At 49.5% G+C, this 11,362-nt stretch overlaps 1 protein-coding gene across 1 annotated transcript in view; it reads right to left on the bottom strand.

The window, feature by feature from the left end:
- Window positions 1-2,859: 2,859 nt before the first annotated feature.
- PPIP5K1 (diphosphoinositol pentakisphosphate kinase 1) overlaps window positions 2,860-11,362 on the bottom strand; it is a 115,856-nt gene continuing 107,353 nt past the window's right edge. The window contains exon 32 of the mRNA XM_065411547.1: window positions 2,860-3,632. Coding sequence (XP_065267619.1) covers window positions 2,860-3,632 — 773 coding nt within the window. The remainder of the gene's footprint in view (window positions 3,633-11,362) is intronic.

The raw sequence follows: 11,362 nt of genomic DNA, 5'->3' as shown, positions 1-11,362 counted from the left end.
CAACAGCAGAGCTGGAATGCAAGATGGGCACTGAGCTTCATACTCCCGTGTCATCCAGTCCTGCGGCAGTCAGAGTGCAAGTGCCCTCCTGCCACTCCAGCACCCCGGAGGGGCAGCAAAGGAGCTCACTAGGTGCAGGGGTATAGTGTAGGCATGGCCAAGCAGGGTTATGGCAGCACCAGTCCCACCCTGTGAAACAGGGAAAAGGGGTTTTATGGAGACTATTTAGAAGTTTTCACTAAGCCCCAGTTAACACAATCACCTCACAAATGGTGCACTGAATGAGGCAGGGGTCCTGGGAAAAAACAGCATGTGAATGTGGAAAGTATCCTAATGCATGCTGTTACAGTCAGGAGGGAACTGCACCTAGAAGCTCTCTCTTGGAGGCACCCTTTCCAAAGCAAAGGGCAGTGCTGCTCTCAAGGTGGACCCCCCCAGTTCACCCCATTTTTAGACTGGGTCACCAGACTTCGGCACTTCCTCTTTACCAACTGTATTGACCTCGCAAATGGCTGAGACACAAGCTCTCTGTGTAAAAGGCTTACCTGCCCTTTCAATGACCACGTAACTAAGGGCTAGGAAAGCTCCTGCAGGCTCTGCCTCTCTAGGTCCTGCATTGAGCACCCCTGCCAAATCCAGGAAGCTGAGGCTGACACCCCTGCTGCTCCCACAGTGAAAACCACACCAGATTTCCTCTCCTTGTCTCAGAGGTATTAGGCCTTCATTATACGTCCAAGACCCAACTTCCACCCCAAACACCCACACCCATTTTGCAGGTTTCCTTTAACCATGCCAAGCCATGGCACTGTCATGCTTGGGTGGGGGACAGAGTCAAGCCTTAGCCTCACCGGGCTCATACCCTCCAATAAGTGAATGGCAGCAGCTTTAACACAGATCTCATGGATACTCCATCATCTCAAGTGCAAGGAAGGGAGTCTCTTCCCTGTGGGGGCTCAGGAAGCTTTAGGGGCAGCTCAGTGGTCTGACCTGCATCCCCAAGTTCAGCTCAGCAGCGTATGCAGCAATAACTGCTTCGAGACAACCCAGGCTGCTGGAGACATTGGGCGTGTCAGCACTTTGCCCAGGTTGCTGCAGGGGTAAGAGAGATGGAAGCCAGACATATAGTGTAGCATGTTTACTGTGAACACACACATCCTGACATAGCGCAGAGATCTTTGGGTACAGCTTCCCCAGAGACTACAGACACAGACAAACCTGTACCATAAATACAGTTCTCCCCCACAGGCGGGACAAAGGAATAGGAGCCTTCCACTTGCTCCGGCAGATTGTCACTTTGCTGAAGAGGTGACATCACAGCCCCTGCAGATGGGGATTCCTCTACCTGCAATGGCTTAGGAGGCAGGACCCCTGTAGTTACCATGCCTCTGGGCTTGTGCTTGACACTCATTTACATAAATATATATTAAATAGTTTGTACTTTATCCACAATAGCAATTTCTCCTTATCAGCGTCTTACAAATAAAACCTGATTTGCTCAAAAAGCAGTTGCACTTTGTTTCTGTCACTGCAGGGTTCAGAGCTCAAAGCTCATTCAACCTTCAAGGACTAGAAAGACCCGTCTCTGTACTCCCTGCACACCCCGCCTAGAGTGGGCACCACGCCCCTCCCTGCAGGCATCCCAGCCCAACGGGAACACGCAAGGGGCAGCCACTGAAAGGGGTCCCCCCACATGTAGTGGTCCCCAACCTGACCCTGCAGTGCCCCAAGTAAAGCTTCCCATCTCACCCCCATTGCCCTCCCTGCCGCAGTGCCTGCCCCATGCCCCCCACCAGTGTTTCTCCCTACCATCAGACTTGCCTCTGTGCCTCCCTACAACCATCCCCACTTGGGGGCGACTGACAGGTGAGGTGAGAGAGGCAGACAGTTACCAGACCTGGCAAGTGGAGCAGTCAGGCTGGGTAGGGGCAGCGGGGCCCACGGAAGGAAGGAGCTGGTTTTGGTGGCAGGTAATGCCCAGTGTTACCTATTTTTCATTCAATCACATAAAAGCCATTTCTGAACAGGCTTGTCAGGAACCTGCAGGCTGGGACTTCTCCGTTCCAGAAGCCACTGGCTTGCAAAGCACTCTCATCACACTGAATGTGCACCCTTGCCAAGCCTCAGGATCATTCTCCTGCTTCCAAGGACACTGCAGCTTAATCAGGAGATCCTCAAGCTGCCCTCAAATCTCCTCCCCTGGTATATTCCAGCAGCCAGAGAGCAGGAGACCAACACAGTGCAGCTGGTCAGCACAAACATGCAGCACTTGTATGTTCTGATGAGGCTTGTGGCTGCCACAATGCCCATGTCTGCCAGACCTGTGCCCCTCTCCATGCAGTCAGTGGGCTAACACCAGCTGCAGGCAGCAGGCATCTCCTTTGGCCTCATCACCCTGACAGCTGTGGACCCACCTCCCCTTCACTCCTGGCTCCAGTGCCACTGAAAAAGCAAGCCCATGCACTCCCTACGACTTCAGTGGGAGTTGCCCCTGCTCACCCAGGGCTGACTTTGTTTTCTATTTAAGGAAGGCAGGGGTGCGTGTCCCTTTCCTGTTGGTGACAAGCTGACTGGTGTCTCTGAACAGAACAGACTTTTCCCCTGTCCCCTGAATGATCCATAGACCAGTCTTCTATAGTCCTAGGGGCTCGGGCCATGGCATGCTACAGAGCTCTGGAGTGCCAGCTGCTGTGCAGGGAGTGACGTAACACCTGCCCAGCGGATTGACTGGAGGGCTAGAAACGTTATGCAAGACATGGGCACAGCCGAGTCCACTCCAGGATTGGGGAGCCACACTGCTTCCAGACATGGACTGTCTCGGGGATTCTCCTTTCTTCCCAGCATGCTCCACGGAGGGAGATGCTAGTTCTGTAGCTCCTGCTGACTAGAAGGCTGCTCGTCCTCAACACTTTTCTCACTGGACAGCTGTTGGTCCTGATACGGGTGACTGGATGGATGCTGATCTGATAGAGCATTATCTGTGGACAGCTCCTCTTCTTCCTTCTCCAGAATCTGCACCGGCTGCCCCTCCTCACTTGGCTCCAACGTCTGCATCACTGGCTCCTCCTCATCCAGCTCAGATGTCTCCACTGGTACTACTGGCCTGATCACATCTGGTTCTAACATCTCCCCAGCTGGCCCCTCTTCACCTGGATCTGACATCTTCCCAGGCAGCTCTATCTCACCTGTCTCACCCAGCTCCCATGTTCCCCCAGCTGGCTTCTCCTCACCCTGCTCCAGCACCACTGACCCATCTTTTTCAGATGTCTCTCCAGACTGCCTGGTCTTGCCCAACTCCAGTACCCCCATCGTGCCCTGTTCTGGCACCTCCTTGGATGGTTCCTCCTTGCTTGGCTCTGGGACCTCCAAGAGCCCTGGCATCCTCATCAGGCCCTGTTCTGGCATCTCTCCCAGGGGGTTCTCTACCAAGGGCCCAGACCCACCCAGGTCTAGCTCACGTGCCTCCCCCGAGGGCTCCATCTCACGCTGTTCAGGGGGCTGGCAGTTCAGTCGCTCTTCACTTATTTGGGGACTGATGGAAGGTTTCTCAGTGAAGCTGAAGCGAGCGTAGTTCTCCATTGAGGTCGGGGAGGAGGGGCCTGCACTGGAGACAGTGCTGGAAGGGCCACTGCTGTCTGCAAAGCAATTCCAGAAAGCGTCAGACAAACACTTAAGAGAGTCAGTACTTAGCTGAAAACCTCAGCCAGAGTCTGTGCTGAAAAGCCAATTAAATGGCACGTAGCACGTTCCCAGACATCAGCACCTGACTGTTCCCTCCAATGGGAAGGCAGCACTGAGTGAACTGTGCACCAGGGTGGGACCCAAGTGGAAACTACAGTCACTCTTGGAGGAGTGTCTGTGCTGAACTAGAAAACAGCAGGTAGGCAGACCCTGAACAACATTCTCCTGGCTTTATACCAGATGTATCAGTGTGCATCCAACCCCCAGAACTGAACCAGGTTTGAGGGGACTGGAAAGCTCACTGTCACTTTTATTTCTTTGAAAAACAAAATGTTCAGCCAATGGTGCCAAACTGACAGCACTGGAGTCTATTTAACCACAGGCCTGGGGAAGAGCTGGGCATGGTATTCCACACCAGCCCCTACTCATGGTTCAGGAGAGACCGGAGTCTGGTCCTTGGGGCCATCCAGGCCCTGGCCTCCCTGTTGTGATTGCCCATAAGCAAGTCAGTTGGTGCCGTTGTGCTGGCGATGGTTTTGGGATGTTGACACATATGTGCAAGGAATTGAGCGAAGGCCTACAGGTTCCTACAAGCATAGCAGTAGAGAGCAATGCATACACAGATTCTCTCAGTTATGTCTGGTAACTGTGTATATGTACTGGTTCTCCCTCTGCAGAGGAGGCAGCCGGAACAGCCAGGAGGGCGGGAAGGACCAGCCCACCAACTGCTCCAAAAACCAACTTACTGGAATCATGCAGGAGCTCTTCCAAAAGTAGCTGATAACCAACATATGAACCCTTGGGTAATACAGGCCCAACAGGCTTTCAACTGCTTACATTTCTGTCTCAGAGCAGGTGGCTCTAAACTCAGATGAGGGGTGGGAGACACTAGGCATACCGCTGCTGAGAGATAAGAGCCACCTCTCTCTCAAAAGTACGTCTGGCAATTCTGTACATAGTGGACGTAACTAGCATCAAGCCCAGGAATGGAAAGGGAAGAAAATCAAGCCATTACATGCTTTTATTTATTTATACCCTTCTGCAGACTCTTGGACTCCACTATCAAATATTATGTCCACCAAGTCCAAAAAATTATAAGTGGGCCATAAGCAAACAGATAGCTCAAAGCCCACGTATCTGCTCTGCACATTCTCCTAGGTACAGTGATGCTATTGGTCTTGTAGTGCATAATTTGAAGTCTGGAGTAGGACCCTTAGGCTATGGAATAGTCACCTTCTTTCATTCTGCAGTGGGTGAAAGGCAATAAAGCGTGATATAGATTTTCTGAATTATTTTTTCCTGTTGGTAGATATTTTGATTACCCCTGATGCAGCGAGATTTGGCCATCGTTTCTCCTTGGGTGCCATGGGACCAGACAGAAGAAAGTGCTAATTCATGAGCCCTGTCAACCCTCGATAAAAGCTTGGTCGGGATTCCAGAACTCTAAGGGCCATCACGTCCTTGTGAAACGTGCAGTACTGATCCATTATGGATAGCGTCCCCCATGCAAACTTACACCCGGATGAAGCTATCACTGAGTACCACAACTGCGCTCTTGCTACAAAGAACAGGGATGCAGAATAAATATTTAAATAAGTGGACCACTTAGATCTTGTAACATATCAGACTTAGGTTCTAGCATGGATACAAGCTTAGGTGTACATAAAACTATGGCTTGCATATCAGAACCCAGCAAGACCATAGCATCTTACTGAGTTAAGGGCTGCTAACTGGGACTCAGACCTGCCGACAGATCGTCCTGTGGCAACTGTAACTTACTGAGGATTGAAGGGTTCCAGGGATCTGCATCACCTTCAATACAGAATCTAAGGGCCTGTCTACATGAACAATTGGTTTGTGGAAAGCTAGGGTCTGAATCAGCCCACAGCAGGCTAGTGTGGGATAAACTATCCATGGGGAGCCTGCTCACAGCACTAACAGTTCATTAATGCCCTTGCTCTAGTCCCATTTCAAAGCTAACAGGATCAAAGAGCATTAACAAACTGTTAGTGCGAGTCCGCAGAGCCCACATGGACATTGTCCGTGGCAGGCTAGTGCAGGTGATTCAAGCCCCAGCTTGCCACAAACTAAACGTTTGCATAGACAAGCCCTAAGCTGTATCCTTGAGTCAGGGCCTCGAACTCTGTGGCCAGGAGAACTAAGTTGTGCTGCAAAGTCTCTGGATTCAGTGGCACTCCAGAGTGGGAGGCTGCAGAACTTAAATTTAAATTAAAAGGTATAGGTTTTTAATTAGCTAAAAAAATAATTAATCCAATCAGTATAGTCACTCCTGGGTTATCATCTTGATGGTGCATTTAATATTATGCTTTCCCCCCCATTTTCAGTTTTGAATATACCACGTATTTCTGTGTTGTCAACACAAGTGCACCATGAGGTTGCCAGGGAAAGCAGGGGCTTGTAATGCTGGGGAGGCAGTTTGGAACTATGGATAAGCACTTTAGCTGGATGTTTCTGTTTAAAGTGGTCAGCTATTAACAAGATAAGTTTATCTCGTTGTAAATGTCAATGTTGTTAAGGTGCCGAAGTGAAGAGCCCCTGGGGATGACTGTACCTGCACTATTGTTTCATGTCTGCGTAGTTCACACAGTTCGTATGTGGAAAGCTGAGATTCTGGAACAGGGTTCTCTGGCAAGGGGTGGATTCCATGGCAAATTCCAAGGCTGCAGAATTGTGGAATTTCTGGGGCTCTGTCTTGAGCATGCCAACGGGGCGAATTTTTATCCTAGCTGCTAGTGACTTGCTACTCCTTGTCCAGAATATAGGAAGGTTACTTTGGCCACGTCTACACTAGCACTTATGTTGGCAAAACTCTGGGTCTGGCTGGGAGCCCAGGGAGACTCACAGCACCAGTCTCTCCCTGGAGCTCTAGTGCCCTCAAGGACACCTCAGCAGAGCAGAGGCCAGGGAAGCTGCTTCCAGCGCCTTCCCCAGTGACTGTCTGCCCTGTGCCCAGCCCAGGGCTGCTGTACTCTCCCCACGCTGCCAGAGTTACCTGTGTGGGTGGGAGCTTTTTCCTTCTCCCACTGCACCTCCCCCCCCCCCCCCCCCCATGGCATGTTTCTGGCTCGCTCAGTGGCTCTCCCTGGCAGGCAGGCCCGGGCAGGGAGTGGAGGGGGCAGGAAGGAGCTGCTTCTTACGCCAGCTGAAGGTGGCCGCTGCCTCTGTGCAGAGCGGCAGTTGCCGGAGAGAGAGCGTGGCTTGGGAGGAGGCGGTGGCAGTGGCCCACCCCCTCTGATCCCCACCCGGGCCTGGCTGCCATGGGCAGCAGCCAAACGAGCTGGAAGAGGGAGGGAGAGAGAGAGAGTGTGAGAGTGAGTGTGTGTTCCGGCTTGTTTGGCTGCTGTCTTCAGCAGGGAGGGGGAAGTGCTGCCGCCTCCCCAGCTGGGTTCTTGCAGGCAGCCACCACACTGCACAGAGCAGTGACCTGGGCCCGGCTGCCAGGGGGCAGGCGCAGCGAGAGGAGGACAGAGCCCCTCTCCCTTCCCCCCAGCAGGCCAAGCAGAAAACAGGGGAGCACTTGACCCTGCATGCCCTCCTAGGTGGCGCCTATGCTGGTAACAGGAGTTCTTCAAAGGTGACTCTGCATATTCCCAGTTGGGTATTGCAGCATTTGTTAGGGTTTAATAGTAGAACCTTCTCCAAGCGGTGCCATTGCCAGGTACATGGGCCCCACTTCCTCCTCCTCCTCTCAGAACTTCCAAACTTTCTGAGGTGAGGCTATATAAGGGGGTGCTGCACCCCCTTTCGGCTCAGTTCATTTACTGCTAACCCAGAGAGACCATAATAAGACTGAGAAAAATAGGGGCAGGAAATGTGAATATGCAGAGTCATCCCAAGGAACTCATCTTACAAGTAAACTTTATTTCTTCTTTGAGCGGCTCTGCATATTCCCACTTATGGCTAGTTTGACAAGCAATAGGCAATACTGAAAAAGCCCGGAGCTAGGAACAGAGTCCTAATTAAACAATGATTGAAGCACCACTCTGCCAAATTTGGCATCTGGTGCTCTAGAAGCTAGATCCAGCTCATAGTGCTTAGTGAATGTGTTCACTAACTTCCAGGTAGCAGCCCTGCAAATTTCCCTAATAGGAACACGTTTAATACAAGCAAAAGATGCAGCTACAGCTCTAGTAGAATGAGACTGTACAACAGAAGACTCAGGAATTTCTGCTGATTTGTAATACTGAATGATGCATTGTTTCACCCAACTGGAAATAGTCTGAGCAGGCAAACTCTGACTTCTTAGTATAAGAAACAACCAACCTAGATGAATTCCTAAAACTGACTTCTATTTAAATATGCAAGAACCCTTCTAGCACCTAATGTACGTTAACTACCCTTAGCATGTGGGTTTGGGTAAAAAATGGTATACTGAAATGTGATGCGAATCGCTTTTCCCCCAGTTCAATTATGCTCCTCTTCGTCTTCCAAATGATCTTGTTTCCAGGTGTCAAGGGGGGGGGGGGGGGGAGGAGATGGGTAAAGAGGTGATGTCCCGGTCTCTTATTTTATACCCTCCTCCTTGCTTTTAGGAATACCCCCCAGCTGGGGTGCAGACAATCAGTTTCCTGTGTTCATGAGATTTGAAGCAGCTCTCAGGTGAATTGTATTTCTTGCTCACACCTTTGTGTATGTGAGGCTTGAGTGCCATGCAAGGACTTTGTTTACAATTCTTTTTGTTATTTCTAAGGAGCTACTCCGTGGCCATTCCCCAGACCCATAACACATTTCAGTAACAAACATATAGTAAAATTTCATAGCTTCATATACAATAATGATGCACACATTTTAACAAGCCAATAGGGTTGCCAACTCTGACTCAAGCTATTCTGGGAGATTTCCCCCTCCCCCCCCAACATGATGTAATGTCATTTTCTTAAAATATCCTATTAAAGTCTCCCAGATTGCTTTCAATAGTCACCGGGAGATCGATGCCAGTTCCGGGAGACTCCAGGCCAAACCTGGAGGGTTGGCAACCCTACAGGACAATGATGTACAGCAAATTATGATTTTTCAAATGATACCTCACAAGACATACTTTGTACAACATATCAGAACCATGTAAAAGTGGTGAATATGGGGGTGTCGGTGTTATTTTGAGGTACAATGTATCAGAGCTGTCTGATACAAAACAGTGGCTATTTTTGGTAAAAACCTGGGATCAGATCTACGAACCACCTTATCTTTATGAAAAATCATAAAGGGCAGCTCAGCCATAAGGGCGTGCAATTTGCCCACCCTTCTGGCCGACATTATAGCAATAGTGAAGACCATTTTAACAGATAAATAAAATATGAAACACTTCACCTGGGGTTCAAAGGATGACCTCAAACATAGATTAGATCAGATCAGATTAAGATCCCAAAATGGGACTGGATCCCTTAAAGGTGGAGATCTGTTAGATAATCCTTTCATAAATCTTAACAGAATCATGTACAGTGATCTACTATCAACCAAAATAAGAGACTGAATGGCTACCAGGTGAACTTTTAAAGAAGAATTAGGCCCCCTCCCCTCAGATTTTAAGTATATAAAATTTCTAAAATACAGGGTATGGAAGCTGCAACTGGAAAATCATATTTTCCCTGCATCCAAGCAACAAATCTAGCTCATTTTAAATAGTAACACTTTTTAGTAGGCAATTTTCTAGAATTAAGCAGTACATTCTTTACCAATGAGAACATGACTGCTAAGAGTAGCCAAAGTCCGACAGCCCACGCCATAAGATGAAGAGACTGAGGATCTGGCTAAAAGATCCTGCCTTGTTACTGTGACAAGAGATCCGGAGACAGAGGAAAATGCATGTAAAGTCCAGCTGACAGCTGATGCAGATTCATGTACCGCTGCTGTCTCAGACAAGCTGAGACAATCAATATAATTTTTGCCCTGTCCTGACAAATCTTTGTCACTATTTTCTGAATAAAGGTGGTGGTGGGGGAAGGGGGGGGGTGGGGGAAGGTATACAGAAGGCTCCTTCCCCAACATAGAAGGAAGGCATCTGAAATGGACTGACTGGCTGTCAAACAGATCTACATCGGGCTAGCACCAACAGGAGAAGATGTCTTGCATACCTGGATCTTTCAGGGACCACTTGTGAATCTGAGAACTGGCCCTGATGAGGCAATCTGCTAGTACATTGCTCTTACCTGCTAAACGCTGGGCCATTAGATAGATCTCGTGAAGAGTGCACCAATTGCATAATCTGACCACCTTGGCATATAACTGGAAAGAATGAAGCCCCACTTCCTTGCTCATGTAATGCACAGCAGGAGCGTTATCCGGTGCTCCCTGAAGAGCCTTCCCCCTTTTCTATGAAGAAGGAATGATCTGAGGGTCAAATGACTGGCTCTTAATTCCAAACACATTTTCTCAAAAAGCCCAGATTGTAAACCAGTGTAAATGAGCTCCCCATCCAGTGTTGGCTGCGTCTGATGTTACTGTGACTGAGGGCGAAGGAGGATCGAACAGGACATCTCTGAGAATATTTGATCTGTTTGGCCATCACATCAGCAAATTTAGAACGTCCTGAGGCATGGTGACAAATATTTTCTGACTGTCCTTGCTGGGTATGTAGACCTGAGCCATCCAGTGCAGCACCGATCTCATTCAGAGATGAGCAAACCGAGTTTCGTAAGTGGTAGCTGCCATCAAGCCCACAAGACCCAGGAAGATTATCACTTTCCAAGATTGGCAGGCTTGCAAAGCCACTTGCTCCATTTTTAGAAACCTGTCCTCTGGAAGTAAAGCTTTCCCTGCTAATGAGTCCAGAATAGAACCTATAAAAGGAATTCTGAGCTTGATAGAAATTCAATTTTTTGAAATTAAGAAGCAGACCCAGATCCGAAAAGAGGGATGTAACTGTGATGGGAAATGACAGACCCTCACGTGTAGCACTTTTTAGCAACCAATCCTCCAAATACGGGTCAACAAAAATACTCTGTCTTTTCAGATGTGTCGCTACCACAGAAAGGCATTTTGAAAAGACCCTTCACACTGTGGACAGGCTTAATGGGAGAACCTTGTACTGGAAATGGTACACTGCCACCATTAAATGCAGACATTTTCGATGACTATGTCGGCTAGAGATATGGAAGTAAGCATCCTTTAAATTGAGAGTGGCAAACCAATCTATAACTGCAGGCAAGGTAATTATGAAGGCCAGGGTTATCATACAAAACCTGAACTTCTGGATCTACCTGTTCAATTTTCTTAAATCCAAAATTGGAGACACCCTTCCTTTTTCTGTATCGGGAAGTGTCTAGACTAGAATACCTGCCTTCACAGCTAAATTCCCGCTAAGCTGCCTACTAAGCGCAGGCGCTCAGGGCTGTGGCGGGGAGAGATGCCTCTCTCCAAGCCCCGCCCCCCCATGGCACCCCTCCCCCGGCCGCGGACCTGCCGTGGCCAGGGGACAAGTGCCCCTTCCCTGGCCCAGCCCCGAACCTGCCGTGGCTGGGAGACAGGCGCCCCTCCCCCGGACCCGACCCAGCCCGGCCTGGACCTGCCACGGCCTGGGAAAAGACGCCTCTCCTCCCCAGCCCAGGTGCTACTGATGATGAGGGAGCAGGTTGTTTCATCTTAGGTCTATATCTGAAAGACCTGTTTTTATGCTGGGTCTGGAATGAAGAGGGAGATTGCTGTTACTGATTTGAGGGGGGGGGAA

Source organism: Emys orbicularis, chromosome 10 (genome assembly GCF_028017835.1).
Source record: "Emys orbicularis isolate rEmyOrb1 chromosome 10, rEmyOrb1.hap1, whole genome shotgun sequence".
In the NCBI taxonomy this organism is placed as follows: Eukaryota; Metazoa; Chordata; order Testudines; family Emydidae; genus Emys; species Emys orbicularis.
The sequence above is the reverse complement of the archived record's forward strand: the minus strand, read 5'-3'. Positions and strand labels throughout refer to the sequence as shown.